The sequence below is a fragment of the Talaromyces stipitatus genome, genomic scaffold (assembly GCF_000003125.1).
Source record: "Talaromyces stipitatus ATCC 10500 scf_1105507295555 genomic scaffold, whole genome shotgun sequence".
In the NCBI taxonomy this organism is placed as follows: domain Eukaryota; kingdom Fungi; phylum Ascomycota; class Eurotiomycetes; order Eurotiales; family Trichocomaceae; genus Talaromyces; species Talaromyces stipitatus.
This window is the reverse complement of record NW_002990116.1, coordinates 967,872-984,477: the sequence shown is the minus strand read 5'-3', so window position 1 is coordinate 984,477 and position 16,606 is coordinate 967,872. Positions and strand designations below refer to the sequence as shown.

Here is a 16,606-nt window from a genome sequence, read left to right as displayed (position 1 = left end):
ACCCTAACTAAATTACCAAACCAAATTAATGACAAGAAGGGGGAGGGGGGCCCTACCTCTTGCGAGACGGCATATTTTCTATGCGTGGTCAGCAAACCGACACCTATAAAGGTAGGTATATCCCTACAAGAATTCCCTTGTACTGCCCGGCCATCTTGCCTATGAAAGGAAGGTATATCTAATTGCACACCATACAGACTGATATCCTATGTTTCAAGCAGCTGTACTTTACCCACCGCGGTGGTGTTGTCACCTTGTCCGGATTACCCTTGACGAGTCCATGGCCCAGAAAATGGAGGGACGACAGTAGCCTTTGTCCCCTTTGGTATATCGATATCCATGATGATCTTGCTATTGGACCCATAGCCCCAATTAGCGTATATAAGGTCATGAGGAGTAGGTACCCGTCCTTGAACCCTCTCGACCTTGAAACCTGGTAAGGGGGCAAAAAGGAACTCTCGGTATCCTACAGTGACAGGACGGACTCCGAGTGCGTATTCTGTCAGCAAAGCTGTTGAATAGCCTCTCCAATAATGAGTCTGGTCTGATCCTGTAGAGACCAACTGCAACCCAACACAAGGGTATTCGGAGGCACTAAGGGTCTATAAATGTTGACAAAAGATCCATCAGGATAATCACTTGCGAGGACAACTATGCAGACCCTGTCAGTAAATACGAAATCCTTGATGAATATCGTTCAAATTCCGCTTACAGATTGGGCCGGTAGCCTGGGTAGCATTGATTTCCGTGCCCATTCGCCATCCAGTCCCGCCGTAGTCAATCATGGCTTCAAATTTTACTGTGCAGTTTCTCAAATTGACTATTTCCCCCGTAGATGCCGGTTTCTGGCCCCGAATGTAAGTTCCATTCTTAGAGATATCCCATGTCGCAGACTGTGTTCCGGGAGCAAAATAAGTGAACTGCTCTGTACGTGGTCCTAGTGCCCAGATATTGATATACATAGAGTTGCTAGAAGCAAACTATCCATCCAGAGCAGCGAGATGTTACATGATAGGTATGAATTAGTGCTCTCCCAGGAACGGAAATACAGTACATCCTTACTGGCGTGATGTCTATGCTTGGTATAAATGAAGGGTGGCTGAGAGTTAAGCTATAACCCTTTCCTAGCTTAATGGACTGTCATCGCCTGCGAGCCCTGAATGAAGGAACCCGTGATGTTTCCGGGGCCCGTTATATTGATTGAACGTTTCCACTCTGGAAGTGGCTGCTAATGGATTGGCAAAAGCGAACGGGTCATCTCCTTGTAGATTTTCCAAACCCCTGACAGTGCACTAGATTAGTACAGTCGATCCATCAGATCGTAGGGTGATCTGAGACACATAAGACTCACTTGTAGGCTTCGCTGTATCTAACCCCAATCTGAGCATAGCCTTCAACAGCCAGAACATCAAAAATTGGCTTTCCGGCTACTGCCACTCCATAATCAACTGGCAGATTATTTTCCATTAGCAACGTCCACTTCTGTGGCTATTCATTGGATGACAGAGCTCACCAGTATAGGAATCACCAACGGCGTTGAATGTCAGCCGAGAGCTGGTGATATTGGTTCTGGTACTCGTTAAACCTGGGCTGATTGACACAGGTTCCAAGAGAGTCTGAGCACCTGTACTTGAATAGGGCTGTGGGCTGGGTAATGGAGGCCATGGTATTGAGGATACAGAAGGCAACCCAGCATGAGCACTACCAAACACAGCAAGAATTATCCCGGTGTGCTGAAGAATGAACATCATGGGCTGAAGAACCTAAGCCTAGTTCCAAGTCTAGCATAAGCTTGGGAAAGAATAGGATGGAATGCAAAACTATATGTGTTATGCATTTGACCGGTTTGTGGTCTTACCTCCTCCGATTTACTCCAGAAATACTAACATTAGAAATATCGGGTAATGTGGAGGAGTACCGGCACAGAGCAGTGTTCGGGACTACGTCCAGAGAGTTTGAGTTTATGTTGATGAGTGGATTACCTGGCAAATCGATCTCTGTCAGTCACTCGAGTATACATGTTCCCTTAAAATACTGACTACAGGATCTCGATCAAAGGAAAAATGAGTCAAATTCAGGCTGGGGATATCGTATCGTACACACAATACACCATGATCTTTTACAATGCAACCTTATAATTTTCCTTTTGCGCAGAAGCAAATTTCCCAAGGCGATCGAAAGCGAAAGTAGAATAAAAGCACCGAAATAGACAGGGGACGTGAGGTAATTAAGCTCGCGTAAACAGCAAAGAATCCGCAACTTGATCCACTACTGGCTCTCAAGAAGAAAGGAAGTGTTGTTAAAGCAATAAATCAACGTGATAATTTCAGATTACATGATCTGGTCCTGGGTGATGCCAGCCGATTCGTCACCCGCGTCCCCAGCGTCGCCTGCACCAGGAGGATGAACATATCGGACAAATGTGATCCCCAAAGGACGACCACCGTATTGGTAACCAGTGAATTTGGCTATAAAAGTAAGAAACTATATCAGCATAAACAGCGAGGATTTTGCACTTACAGATTGCGGTCTCTGCGGTCTCCGGGCTATCAAACTCGACGACGCCAGTTCCGCGAGAGCGGCCATTTCCTTCGTACTGAATCTCTGCACGTTCAACCTTACCAATCGTAGTAAATAGATCCACCAAGTCTTCGTTACAAGTAGACCAAGGAAGCTAACAGCGCCCTTGTTAGTAGTGCATCCTCACACAAATGGGTTTCAGCAGGCAAGAACTCACGTTGCGAACATAGATCACAGCACTCTTATCACCGCCAGAGGTAGCGTAGTCAGTAAAAGGGTTAGGCGGTCCGGGTGGAGGGGCAGGAGTAGAATCGAAACCGCCGCCATAGTTACCACCGCCGCCGCCGCTAAAACCACCTCTTCCATAGCCTCCTGGTCCTCCGAAACCACCTCGTCCTCCAAAGCCACCGCGACCACCGAAGCCACCACGGCCGCCAAAACCACCTCCAAATCCGCCGCGACCGCCAAAGCCGCCGCCAAAGCCACCTCCACCACCAGCGTATCTATCTTCGCGAACCTCAAGGATGCGTCCCTGCCAATCATAACCATTGAATTGCTGGATAGCAACACGGGCATCCTCAGGTGACTCGAATACTACGATACCCGAGCCCTTGGGGCGTCCGCTTGGGTCACTTAGGACATCGGCTCGAATGACAGCGCCTTGTTGAGCTGCGAGAACCATTCTGGTTAATTCCGACTTGATTCCGAGGAATATCCTACGGAGGAAAAATCAAATATCTCGCACTTACCAGCTTGACGGAAGAGGTCCTTCAAGTCTTGCCAACCAACGTTGAAAGGAAGCTGAAAACAGACGTATTATGTCAAAAAAACCCCCCCAATCACTGATGAAAAGACGGAGACCAAAAGTCTTATGGGAAGGGGAATGAACAAACATTGCTGATATAAATCTGTCGACCTGCAGCTCCGCCACCGCCTCCGGGGCCGCCTCTACTGGGGCCCGAGTCTCTCTGTTGTCCAGCAAAACGAGGTTCGGCTTCGCGGTCCTACAATTTGGGTTCAGGATTAGCTTCGAAGACCCTCAATATCACATTATGGTGGTATAATCACCTCTCGAACGTAAACTAGGCGACCCATGAGGTTCTGGTTGCTGAGCGTATTCACTGCATGCTGAGCTTGCTCCCTCGTCGCATATTCCACAATCCTATAATCTCGAGTTAGCGACACATCCTAGTACTCAAAGGAGTGCAGTATACTCAATGACTTACCCGCAGCCCTACAAATACCGGACAGCCGTGTCCCAACCCGTCAACCCAACAGTCCATCAAAGTAACCAAAAAGAAAACCAGAAAAGAACCAGCCATATCTACGCATTGGCGCCCACCTTGGACATTCCATTCGGAAGTAACAAAACATCGGCAAAGAGAACTTCTCCAGCTGTAGATCATATAAATCATAGTAGTTGGTTAGCCTTGCCAGACAGTGCATGTAGTGGGTTATAGCACTTACCCTGTCGCATAAAGTCTTTCAAATGATGCCATTTCACATCATACGATAAATTGCCAACATAGACTCGGCGGTCTTGCTGAGAAGAGTCTCGAACAGACTGCATCATATGTTCTCGTGCCGCTGAACGATCCTCGAACGATCTTCCGGATGGTGGGCCTCCTCGTCCACCGTACGCAGATCCCGAGTGTCCTCCAGAAGCTCCACCGACACCACTCATGGGAGATCTATCTCTTCGCTCGCTGCGATGATAATCTTCACGGCTGAGAGAGCGACTGCGAGAGTATGAACGACGAGACCGACGGGGACTTCGAGAACGACGACCACGGTCACCACGAGGAGAACGAGATCTGTCGCGCTATGTACGGTCAGTGCGATTCGAGTCGCAGCTTTTAGGTGAGAGTACAGCTAGGGAGAGATTCTGCATCAAGAAACGGGAAATGTGGTCCGCGATACGATCAGAGCAACAAGTCGGTATGGGGCCTGAGTTCGCCAGTCCTGAAAAGAGCCTCACAAACCATGGCATAGATCATGGGGTTCACTTGCGAGACATGCCCATGAATAGGCTACGCTCAGATAGCTTGGGAATATGCGGTAGAAACGTAATGAGAAATATAAGAAATCGCAAATCACTCACTTGATTCGGGCGGTATACGTCAGCTGTTAAATTGCAGCGTTAGTACACACAATTTGCCAAGTATCAATGTTGCGCAAGACAAGAGACGATTGAAAGATAGGAGTAGAAGATGATAGTATGGAGAACTAATGAATTAAACGATGAATAAGTTTGCAAATGATCATCACTCGCCAGGCACCGACAGCCGATGCTGAGATAATCACCTTGTTGGCGATTTTCCAGTTGCATGTACTGAAGCCAAGACAGGTTGGAGGTGGGCTAGACCAGCCGGCTACATTGAGGGAAGGGAGGGGAAGAGAGAGGGGAATGGTCAGCGATCACTTGGGTGAGCTTGGGAACGGTGTTACCTGCACCAGGAGTTGCGTTGGACGATGGGAGGAAATCAAAATCAACAATAACACAGAGATTATCGCAAATCTCTCGAAAATCGTGCCGCGCGAAATAGAATAGTGGAAGATGTTGATCAGGCAGGAGGGCAGAAATAATGCAGTGCGAAAGTAAGTCGATAATCAATTTCTAGCCTACCCATGATTAATGAAAGCAATAATTGGCGGCGCTCCCCTCCGTTCGAGTTGAAATTGTAAAAGGTAAGGTGGGAAAGCGCAGGAAGGCTGCGAGGCTGCACTGCACGGGGAAGGGTGATGAGGGAGACACTTGAGTGGGCGAAGAGCGAAGCCGACGGAGCGCTTGTACGTCCTAGACGTCAAGGAACGGTCCCTCTGGACAGGGATCTCAGGCGAATAGAGTGTAAGACCTGGAGTCAGACCAAATTTTGACAGGTGCTGAAAGCTGTTAGTTGACGGGCACTTGGACATGGCACGCAGCACGACAGTGGGAACGCGGCCCTACTCGGGCCAGAGCGGAACAGACAGACGAGAGATAGATTGCATATGTTGAGCACAAGGAACGAAGAATGGTAAGAGGGTGGAATGGAAGAGTAAATCAATCACAACCAGCGGTGGTGAGCGTGTACCAGGAGCCCTTGGCAGCCGCTGAGTCTTTTTATTAGCTGCTGCAAGTTCGGCCCATTGGTGTTAGAAGGGGGGTGTGGAAGCAAAAGGAGGGGCCTTGTATGGACTGAGATATCAGGCCATACGAAAAAGAAAATAGGATTAATTTATCCGGACACAGCCTTTCAGAGCAGCGCGTATGGATTGACGCGTTGTACGCAGCAGTAGTTCTGTTTCACCTCGCTGCGACGTCCGAGAGGCCACGGCAAGTCGAAGAGCACACGAATTGATGAGAGATTATCCACTGACCTAAAGCAAGCCTTGTCGCAAGCAATTTTCGTTCTCTTTTCCGCCGATGAATTGCGTGTCGAGAAAAGAGATAGCCGATGAGTAATTGACTGAGAGAGAAAGAGACCTCACGATGGAATAAAATCATCGCGGGAAGGTGCCCGTCTTGGCGGGCAGAGATGTTGATTCCTGGATCCTCAGGCTCCGATGATGTTTGTGATTACATAATCAGTCGGTACAATGCTTTGTTTGTGCGTCACGCGTTCCAAGTTCTCTCTGAGTATTTTTCTATAAGCAGATGCTGGAACAACGGGACGCAGTGATCAATGGATAAATACAGCTTGACATCCTTCTGAATGGGTGCGCCGACGCCTGTTGGCGTCTATTTTCAACGATGAGCCATTCACCATAACTATACATGGATGCTGACAGCCAATACCTGAGAAGACCATTTTTTACCTTTTTTTTCTTTTCTGCACTGTCTTATCTCTTTTTATGACAACAATGGATGAGCAGCGGCGATGATACCTGCAGTGTAGTGACTGTCTTTGGTGGCCTGGAATGCCGGGGTCACCACTGCTTCGAGGCTGCCGAGGGAGAAGAATCAACCTAGCAAAAGAGGCCACCGAATGCACTGCAAATGCGCGATGTTCTGACACGAAAGAGCCATTCGCAAACAAGCCTCGGACGGCGCGTCCTTCTTATTTGGTGTTCTAGCTGCACCTATCGGGCTGCGCATTATCATCCACCAAGATCAATACAAGCATACCCCGTACAACTTCCTTAGGGATATGCTACACTTACTTGGAATCTGAATCGCAATACCTGGGAAGAGGAAGGGGGACCAGTTCCATGACAGGTCGTTTCATATAGTCCCGCTTTAGCTGCGCCAGGTAACAGTAAGATTTGACGACTATGCAGCTTTCATGGAACTTTTGCAGCGGACACAAGTCGTTTGAGCCTTTCAGAGTATTGATCTACAGCATCTTCGATGCTGATTGCAACACCGTTTTCGCCAATGAGATCGACACAAAATTCCGCTGAGGACTTATGCCCAGCCTGCCTCAACGTCTCTACGCACTGTAAACGACCTCCTACTGGCGTCTTATTACCATGTCGTTAGGCCCGGCACGATTCCCGGCCACATACTATCCTTCTGGCGGCAAGTCACCGAGACTAAGTGTACTGCACTGCCCATGATTTATCCAATAGCTACCCTACTTACTATGCATTCCCTAATGCATCTGCACCGCGTGCATGTACTGTCGACCTACCAAACGTCACACCGGCGAGTTGACATGACTCATTCAGACAGAATGGAAATTTTCCAGTTGGTACTTTGGCCACATCCTTCATTATAGCGTGTCCTCATCTTTCCCGACATGGAACGGTCTTACACGAATGTGCATTTGCATACGTACATTCTCTTGTATTCTGATAGACCACATATCAGGTTATTGCTTGACATACCCCACTTAACCTTTCACCTCGTTGAGGGTAGATGTACACCAGTAAATCCATGCTATCGACAATGGACATGTTCACACCCTCTGGGGAGTAGAAAGACACTCGGCTCGAAGATACATGCCCCATATGCCAAGACAGGTGAATTTATAGACTTGAGCCAGACATTGTACATATGTTATGTTATACATAATATATTAATATACTGTTAACTAAGACCCAGAATGCGCTTGTCTTGAATTTCTCCGCTCAGTGGTCTGATATTCTACGGGCTTGAAGCCAAGAGCTGGATCCACAGACTGCCGGCTCCAATGACAACACTGGAGAGTAACCTCTCTCATCTTTCTTCCTGACCTGCTCAACCCATCAATTGATTCAACCCTTCAAGCTTCACCACGAAACAATTTCTTTTAAAGAACTGAAACTTTCTTGTATTAATTGAATCCATTCGACAGGAGAAGTGTCACAAATGGCCACTATATGCGGTTGCCGGCCGGGTGCCAAAATGATCATTGCTACACCAAACTCGTGGATGTCCATGGCTACTCGATCATCAAGCAGATTTATGGGCACACGACAGTACCAAACTACACGACAAAGCGGGTGCTATCGATTCAGCACCCGACCAAGTGTATCGCTACCTTCTTCAGCCAGATCTTACCACTCGCGTTTCCATGCGCCTCTCCCTACCGATGAATATACCAATTCTCAATGCACGATCCTCTCCGCTGCCCTAGAACATATCCCAGAGCATGGCTTCACCAAGGAAGCTTTGATTAAGGGTGCCCGGGACATGGGGTTTCTCGACGTCTCCATACAACTATTCACGAGGCAAGAGATGGATCTCGTCCTCTACTGGCTGGCAAGCAGACGCGGATTACTACGGGCAAAGGTACAGAACGGATTGTTTGATGGAAAACAGATGAGCATTGATGAGAAGATCAAGGCTCTCGTTATTGAGCGATTAAGAATGAACAGCCCGATCGTTCATCGCTGGCAGGACGTAAGTTCAAATGTGCTTCTCTGGTAATAGATGATGCAGGCCATTCTAACAACTTTGTCATATCTACAGGCACTTGCGCTCATGTCGTTCCCCACGAATATTCCTCTTTCTCTTTCCGAATTACACTCACTTTCATCCGATATACTATACCTCGCAGACGATATTTCTGTGGACAGCTCATGGTACTCGAAACGTTTGGCATTATCAGCAGTCTATGCGAGCGCAGAAGTTGTCATGACTCGAGACTCCAGTCATGGATTCATATCCACGGAGAAGTTTGTTGAACGACGATTTCAAGATAGCCAAGCCATTGGACAGAAAGTCAGTGATGTGAAGTCATACATGGGATTCATGGCTGGAACAGCTGTTAGTCTAGGGCGAAGCTGGGGGCTGAAGATCTAAAATTTGCATGCATTTTGCTGTACCGATACAACGTATAATTCACTTATGTACCATACGATATTCAGAGTATCAGATGTTAGGCCTTGAAATGTGATGCTTTTACTTAAGTGGTCACGTGCAAGCGCGCCTCTCCCGTTCCACTTTACGCGTCCAAGATTTCCTTTTGTCTGATCCCGGCTGCACTGAGGAGTAGAAGAGTAGTATCATTCGGATGAAACATACTTTCCCTATCAAGATATCAAGAACCCAGCCTTTCGATCCACTCTAGCATGCAGTATCCATCATGCCGCGTCCACAGGTAGAAGAACTCTCCGAATTCGAGAAACAGCGTCTCGCCAACATCGCCGAACGCGATGCCCTTCTCAAGAAACTCACTTTAGAGGCGCAGTCATCCGGCCTATTCGCAAAAGCATCGCTCAAACCTAGCGGCAAAGATACCACATCGCGATCGAAAAAGAAACCCGCACCTCGCGTGAAAAAGGAAGATGAAGCCCCAATTGTGCGGCGTATGTCATCTCGCCTACGAGGCATCCAGGCAGATAGCGAAGTCGCAAAACGAAAAGCAGATGAAGCATTCGAACAAGCACAAAAGGCTGAACGAGAGAAAAGATTACGCAAATCCGATTTCTTTACTCTTGATAATATGCTCGTCTCTGGACAGAAATTGGCCGGCGATGCTCTCATTGGGATTGATGTGGTTACTAAGGGTGTCGCGAAGCCCTATGAACGGACATTTGCGGATGAAGATGTCAAAAACACGAAAGATGAGGATCTCAAAGCATTGAGAGAGGAGATGAGCTCATTGCAGCTGTGGGACCAGTGGACGCCAGGTCGTACGTATATGCGCTCAAGAATATATTGGAAGGTTGCTAATGAGATGTTCTACAGGCATCAAAATCACGCCTGAACGAATATACACAATGGCATTCCACCCTTCCGAAGCGAAACCCCTTATATTCGTGGGCGACAAAATGGGCCATTTGGGCGTATTCGACGCGTCGCAAAAACGACCCAAGATCGAAGACGACGAAGAAGATGATGACCCTGACCCGGCAATCACGACTCTCAAGCTGCATACTCGCACGATCAGCTCAATGGTCATACAACCGCAAAAGCTGACACGTCTGTATACCGCAAGCTATGATAGTTCAATCCGGGAACTGGATCTGGAGAAGATGACGTCTGAAGAAAAATGGGCACCGGCATCAAGATCCACCGATGAACCTGTATCGAGCATTGACATGGCATTAGATGATCCCAACTGTCTGTACTGGACAACTCTTAGCGGTCTCTTCAGTCGCTATGACCTTCGCTCCCCCAATAAACCCTCTTCTGTGCGAGAATGGCAGCTTTCCGAGAAGAAGATAGGCGGCTTCTCTTTGCTTCCATCACACCCACATTTCTTTGCGACTGCGAGCCTGGATCGTACAATGCGATTATGGGATATAAGGAAATTATCCCATTCAAATCCAGAGCCAATTGGCGAACACGAGAGTAGACTATCAGTATCGCACGCAGCGTTCAATAGTGTCGGTCAAATCGCCACCTCCTCATACGATGATTCTATCAAGCTGTACGATTTCGGCAAAAAGGGAATCGCATCATGGGAACCGGGCCATAAACTTGACGAGAAAGGAATGAAACCCGATACGGTAGTACGGCACAATTGCCAAACAGGTCGTTGGGTTACTATGTACGTTCTGTTTTTCTCTCTCTCACAAATACATTCCTCTCTCTTCTACACTAGTTTTACTGACACCTAAATTTTATAGTCTTCGGCCACACTGGCAACAAAATCCGCAATCGGCAATACAACGTTTCTGCATTGCCAATATGAATCGTTTCGTTGACATATATACCTCGAATGGTGACCAGTTGGCTCAACTAGGTGGCGAGGATATCACCGCTGTTCCTGCGGTGGCAGTTTTTCACAGGAGCAAGAATTGGGTCGCTGGTGGGACTGCGAGTGGAAAAATCTGCTTGTGGATGTAGATTAAATGATTCGTTTTACTTGCAGAATATGTAATATATAGACAAGAAAGAAGGTGGTACATTCAAGTTCTACAAAGCCCTGATTTTATTGCGTGAGCAGATTTCTTGTATAATTGTAAAGATTAACCTAACCTATGTTCTTAGCCCGCAAGACAACAACCCCTATGTCTTTTGGATATAAGTGCAATAAACCGTTCTTGATGTAAAGCCAGATAGCCAATTCCAAAAGATAGAAGAACAAAATGTCTCTAGCATGATAAACATTCGGTGAAGCGAGTTTCAAAAAGGAACAGAGTGGAGCATCAAAAGAGCAAAATGCTTGTAGGTCCAAGAGTTTTGGATAGGAGCAAGAAGAATAAAAATAAGAAAAGCTAGATGGGGAAAGGGTATCCAACACCAAATTCAACAGATGCTTGTAGGAAAAGAGTACATATCAATGAGAAGAAATGCATTAATATCGTGTAGATAGCGTAATAATAATGGCTCTCGCGCATCGAACAAAAGCGATGTAAATGCTAAAATGACAAATTGATATATAGCCATATCTAGTAAAAGTGAATTAGGCCTGGAGTTTCAAAGGGGGAGCCAACAAAGCCCACTTACATATTGAGAATTTGCGAATAGTCTAACTTCGTTGCACGTTTCATATGAGTTTCCGATGTAATGATGTCTGACTCGATCTTATGTTATAATGTACTGTTGTTTGACGAATCTTTGTTCTTGCGTCGCGACGTTCCTCCAGGAACAAAGTCGAAAAGCCGGAGCTTGCTGGATGCTTCTTTTCCTATCGTTGACTGCCGGCTCTTGGAGCTCTCGGGATTCTCCAACGAATATTGTGAAGAGTTTCTGGAACTAGTGACACTTTCGCGATGATCTGAAGACCGGCCTACCGCGAACGGGAGACGGTATTGTTCCCAAGTTGCAGAGGAAGAACTCGGCGGTGTATCTTCATCACCGTCCGCAGTTGTGTCAGTTGACCGACGAGGAAGCGAAGGTTTCGGCGCAAAATATCCAATAGAGTTACGATGGCTCGAGACGACTGCCGGAGCCGTGAGTGGAGTCTCCGCAGCAGGTGTAACCGGTTTGGAAGCTTCGTCGAAGAAGGTTATAGACCGATCCATTGATTCCACCAACTCCTCCCATTTCATCTCGAGATTTCCACTCGGGCGTTCAGCAGATTCGGCTTTGCTGAAACATTCTTTGGTTCTTCGCTGGATTTCTAAAGCTAGCGAATGAAACTTCGCTACGCTCGGATCAATCTCCTCCAGTTCGTTCAACTTGTCCGGCGCTTTTGCCAACCATAACTTAGTCAGTGCTGCAAAGCTTCTAGCGTGGTCGATGAGAAACGGAAGGCTTGGGAAGCCTTCACGGGACGTCGGTGGTAATCGCCCCAGTATCTGAATGGGTGTGGCATATTGTGGGGTGACTATCGCTGCTGGTCTCTCTGCTGGAATTGCGCAGATAGAATCAACAAACTCCTTGAAAGCAGAGCGGTTCGAAAGTAAGAATTTATTCATGGGCTCCATCCACGGTTCCTTGCTACCAAAAGTTGTCATGTTCGCTAGGCCTTGAAGGGCCTTCGCAATAAGGGTTAAGGTACGTTGAGCACGAGGTCGTGGATGATCTATTTAGCCGTCAGTTCATGCACGTTAGACTATAGCCAAATAGGAACTTACCTTTCATTAGACCGAACAACTTGGGATTCAAAATTGCAGGGCAGAAAAACCGGAGAAAGAGAAATCCCGAAACACTGCTATAGGTTACTGAGCGTAAGAAATCACCATAGCGATCCTCCGCACAAGCTCTCACATGCCGGAAAATACGTCGAAGTTCTGCTGGACATCTGGAAGCGGAAGCTGAAATCGATTTCCAAAAAAGACTGGTGAGTCCGATAAGATTCCTCCAATTGCGATCCAACTCTTCTGGTCGGTTATATCGGAGTTTGAGCGGGTCTACTTCGCAGTCGGGGTCACTCTCGTCGAGGTCACGGATACGTTCTCCGATCGTTTCTTCCAAATAGTCTTTTCCCAAGCGCCTCATATGCATATCAAGTGCCTTCGTCAGCAAAGAATTACCCCGGAAAAGCAAGTTGGCTTCGACTGTCGCAGAGCGACCCAGGTCTCGCACTATAACCTCACGGTCCTGTCCTGATTCTTTCGAGTCATTAGAGTGTATTCTTGTCGTGTAACGGAATCGGTTGTGGGCAGTTGAGGTAGTGTCTCTGTCGAAACCATCAATCTCATCTTCTACGAGAGCCGAAATCCACTCTGCAGCTTGCCCTGACACCTGAAAAATGTTGAGGAGAATTTCAGACATGCGGGTAAGCTCTGTAGGAACGAGTTGGATCATATTGATGGTGAGGTTGTTGGGAAACGTGTGAAGTAATTCGGACATGAGCTCGTATTCGTGGGACATTAGGACAATCATCTCCTCCAAGCGAACCTTCATATACATTTCTCCCATGACCTGGTCCCTGTCATCGATAATCGGCCACCATTTCTCGTGATCGACGCCTGCTTCAAGTTCGTCCAGGCGTAAATCGACTCGTCCGGAAGTTGCATCATGCGATGATAACTCGAGGTCATCCAAAACACTCAAGGGGTTAGCCTGAGAATCAAGACTATAAGGACCATGCGCAATAAGCGTCCAATCCTTTTGCGCAGGGTTCAATGTCTTCAGAAGAATCGACGCATTAGAGAGAATTGGAGGAAGGTCAGGGAAAGAAAACTCCTCCCTCCAAAATGGGTTGGATGTTCTCTGCTTCACTGCCGTTTTGGCCCGTATCTCACCATCCAGAAGAACTTCGGCATAGTAGTCACTAACAAAGCTCTTTTCGGTAGGATCAAAAGGCTTCTTGCTTTTAGGTGACTCTTCTTTTCTATTCCTGTTGCCTGACAATTTTGCTTCGGTAATGCGCAGCGATAGCATTCTCTCTATTCGAAACATATCGGTCGTTGATGCGGCGGAAGGATTGATCAATGTCTGCGATCGACTAGAGTCTTCGCCAGCAGCGGCTTCAGGTCCGTACAATTCAGGTATTGTGAACGCCCGTAGGAGTACGAACCAAACCTCAAACAGCACGCGGCTCTCCAAAGACAGAAAAACAGGCCGAGATGCAGTTTCTGATACCGACAGTGCAGCATATTGAGGGTAGATTGCAATGCAATAATCATCACCTAAGACGGAAGGCTCTAACTGCTGAATGGCACATCGCGACAGTTGCGAGAGATGAATGACAGCTAATAACGATACGTCTGCCTCTGTAAACAGCTTGAAGTAGCCATTTTCCTGCAAAGTGCAGCTCACCCTTTGCCATGCCGAGGAATGCGTTCTTTGATTTCTATGCTGCGTGGATGACCGCCATCCAGATTCTGGACGTGCCCCAGATGGACTGGGCTTCTCCCAGAGAAGCATTTTACCGACCTTTATAATAGCAGCTTCCTTCTGCACCGTACTCTCAGAGTTCCGCCTCCGATCAGCAATCCGACGGTCGACAATTGCTACTGATTGAGGTTTCGTTCTCTTATTCTGCACACCTTTCGGACGTATAGGCTGCCAGCATAACAACGCCGCCAGCCAGGAATCAAATGTTTCATTAACATGAGGCTTGAGCTGAATTCCCAGGCCTGACGAGAATGTCGAAACGCTGAGGTACGTTGACTGAAGCTCAGTGTCAAACATGGTCCGAACGTGACAACCCCGCAGGTCCGGAATCAACGTTTTTGCCATGGCAACTTCACCTTTAGCTTGGTATATTAGGCTGCCAGTAGCCACATTGATGGCACAATAACCAGAGGTCCATTGCGTATTCGTAGCGGTTCGAAAAGATAGTATACCATGCATTCGCCCGCACGTTGTCTTCATCAGCTGGAGAATCTTGGCAGAATCAGCATTGGATAATGGAGATACAAATGCAGCAGGATTTCTGGAAACGCCCGTGATCAGTGCAGGGCCAGCAGAGGGTGCTTTGGGCCGACGTTGTTGACTGTTGGGTACGCCCGCCGTTGGGGACTGAACAACCGAGGGGTAGCCTATGGAGCTCACGGATTCCTCGGATTCTTTTGTGTCGGACGAAGGTACTGCCGTGTTTATTGAGCCAAGCCTATTTCTCGCCCTCGACAAGAAGTTGGGTGATATTTCGCTTCGCTGGTCCTCCAGAGTCGTTGTCCGTGATCGAGCACGCTGACTTCTGCTTTCACTTGACAGATCGTCGTCATCGGCCGCAGAATGGTAGGGACTAAACTCACGACGGCGTTCCCATTCTGTGTTCTTTGATCTGGCCGTGGAACGCGGAGAAACAGCAGGATTTGTAGAAAGATGGTCGGACTCGGAGAGAGAAGATTGATTACCAACGTCGGATATAGAATCCGGCGTAACCGTCCTTATAGTGCCCTGCTGAAAACTTTCCGGATATACTATCCCATGGCGATCTTTTGAAGACGATTTCTTACTCGCTCGTCGCTCAACAGGCCGCCTATGAATACTACCATGTTGAAGCGAGTTCCGCCTGTATCCATTGGAGCGCTCTTGCTCCATCCTCCCGGGTCTGTCACCTAGAATTGCGCCCTATAAACTCGTCGGTAGTACCGGTTCTCCGGTAGATAGCAAGTATATGCTGCTCACCGTCCCCCGTAAGTGGCAGGGTATTGATCAACGACGGCTGGTTACCGGGACGCATGGAGCGAAATGCGACACATTGGTCGAAAAAAGCTTGGTATGCGCGCAGTCGCTCAATAGCTCCGACAAAAACCCCTGCAGCGTTTGCGAAACCGTTAAGAGGATACGTAACGAGGGGTTTGTTTGGTGAACCGACTGGGTTCTTGCGATTCGCGCTTATGGTACGACTAGATCAGCGTCTGTCCTTCCACACCACAATCAGATTGTAACTTGCGAAGATTGATGCTGAATGAAGGAATCAGATATATAGAGATGACAAAACAGAATAACAATAACACAATTCAAGCAGAATACTTGATAGACACCTCCTGGGTTGGGGATGGGAAGACACTCGTTTGCGCGGGGGGAGGGGGTCCTCAAGAGAGCGCAATTCCGTGCGTCACGATGAATAGCAGGGAGAGTGCGGTCTTGCAGGATGAGGATGATGAAAGAGAAATAGAATAATACAGGCAGAGACAAAGCACTTACCTAGAGAATCGAGGATCGCGAGGGAGGTCAATTCGACAGTTGATGGGAGAGATGTTAATTCAGAGCGAGGTTTCGGTGCGGTAGTTGGCCGTTGGTGGTCAATGATAGACGCTGAGTGGCCAGAGTAACTACAATGTTTTTTGACTAGTGAAGCCGCGACTCGCCAGCTGTGGAGTCCGTCTTTTACTCTCGATCTTCATGGCTACTTTGTCTTCTCCCTTTACTACCAATAATAATAACAGCAAACCACTATTGCAATATTCCGTCAATTATACCTCAGGGCTGTGCCTACCGGTCCGGCAGAGATTGATGGCGTTGATGGCAAACATGTCTATCACAAGTCGATTACTAACGGCCTCCTCCAATTTCAAGACGCCAACGCTATCACTGAAAACTACCACGACCAAACAGTATCGGGCCATAAAGTCCTTGAATGCGACAAGAAATCCTGCCGTCACTACCAAACCTAGCAGACTACAAGCCGATAGCCTAAGGCCATAGTCACCTTAATACTCGGCCAATATTGACCTGGGGGGGATACATATCATAATCCACAATCTCCAGTGAACCCGGTGAACGGCTGTCCGACATTTGCCTGGCCAATGAGACCCGCACAGCAAGGGGTCTCAGCTTATCAAGGAGGACCTGATTAGGAAGTGAGTGATGAAGCTTAAACAATGAAAAGAACGGCGGTCTGATTCAGGACAAACATAGTAATGCCCATGAAGAACTGGAAAGTAG

The 16,606-nt window shown here is 47.7% G+C and overlaps 5 protein-coding genes across 5 annotated transcripts, besides 1 other annotated feature; 2 read left to right on the top strand and 3 right to left on the bottom strand.

Moving 5' to 3' along the window:
• Positions 1-263: 263 nt before the first annotated feature.
• TSTA_114670 (uncharacterized protein) lies at positions 264-962 on the bottom strand (the record flags this gene model as incomplete). Its single annotated transcript, XM_002481605.1, has 2 exons — positions 264-544; positions 713-962. 2 exons carry the CDS (start codon positions 960-962, stop codon positions 264-266), a joined length of 531 nt encoding a protein of 176 aa, XP_002481650.1.
• A 1,006-nt stretch (positions 963-1,968) lies between these two features.
• TSTA_114660 (RNP domain protein) lies at positions 1,969-4,517 on the bottom strand (the record flags this gene model as incomplete). Its single annotated transcript, XM_002481604.1, has 9 exons — positions 1,969-2,468; positions 2,521-2,674; positions 2,738-3,189; positions 3,270-3,321; positions 3,414-3,524; positions 3,589-3,682; positions 3,849-3,915; positions 3,988-4,342; positions 4,503-4,517. 9 exons carry the CDS (start codon positions 4,515-4,517, stop codon positions 2,332-2,334), a joined length of 1,437 nt encoding a protein of 478 aa, XP_002481649.1. The 3' UTR covers positions 1,969-2,331.
• Positions 2,837-3,017: a microsatellite.
• Positions 4,518-7,457: 2,940 nt separating the features above from the next.
• TSTA_114650 (uncharacterized protein) lies at positions 7,458-8,839 on the top strand. The gene is made up of 2 exons (XM_002481603.1): positions 7,458-8,326; positions 8,396-8,839. Exons 1-2 carry the CDS (start codon positions 7,793-7,795, stop codon positions 8,726-8,728), a joined length of 867 nt encoding a protein of 288 aa, XP_002481648.1. The 5' UTR covers positions 7,458-7,792; the 3' UTR covers positions 8,729-8,839.
• Positions 8,840-8,909: 70 nt separating this feature from the next.
• On the top strand, positions 8,910-10,791 carry TSTA_114640 (WD domain protein). Its single transcript, XM_002481602.1, has 3 exons — positions 8,910-9,561; positions 9,617-10,421; positions 10,501-10,791. The coding sequence occupies exons 1-3, from the start codon at positions 9,012-9,014 to the stop codon at positions 10,718-10,720; spliced, it is 1,575 nt and encodes a 524-aa protein (XP_002481647.1). The 5' UTR covers positions 8,910-9,011; the 3' UTR covers positions 10,721-10,791.
• Positions 10,792-10,876: 85 nt separating this feature from the next.
• Positions 10,877-15,256, bottom strand: TSTA_114630 (GTPase activating protein (BUD2/CLA2), putative; the record flags this gene model as incomplete). The annotated part of the gene is made up of 3 exons (XM_002481601.1): positions 10,877-11,265; positions 11,324-12,344; positions 12,397-15,256. The coding sequence occupies 2 exons, from the start codon at positions 15,254-15,256 to the stop codon at positions 11,407-11,409; spliced, it is 3,798 nt and encodes a 1,265-aa protein (XP_002481646.1). The 3' UTR covers positions 10,877-11,265; positions 11,324-11,406.
• Between the last annotated feature and the right edge of the window lie 1,350 nt (positions 15,257-16,606).

What these genes read in the sequence shown, in the direction of transcription:
- TSTA_114640 (XM_002481602.1), top strand. Translation starts at nt 9,012, where the DNA reads ATGCCGCGTCCACAGGTAGAAGAACTCTCCGAATTCGAGAAACAGCGT. An exon ending in GGACCAGTGGACGCCAGGTC is followed by an intron (nt 9,562 to 9,616) that starts GTACGTATATGC and finishes GATGTTCTACAG; the next exon opens with GCATCAAAATCACGCCTGAA. An exon ending in ACAGGTCGTTGGGTTACTAT is followed by an intron (nt 10,422 to 10,500) that starts GTACGTTCTGTT and finishes TAAATTTTATAG; the next exon opens with TCTTCGGCCACACTGGCAAC.
- TSTA_114650 (XM_002481603.1), top strand. Translation starts at nt 7,793, where the DNA reads ATGGCCACTATATGCGGTTGCCGGCCGGGTGCCAAAATGATCATTGCT. An exon ending in TCGTTCATCGCTGGCAGGAC is followed by an intron (nt 8,327 to 8,395) that starts GTAAGTTCAAAT and finishes TCATATCTACAG; the next exon opens with GCACTTGCGCTCATGTCGTT.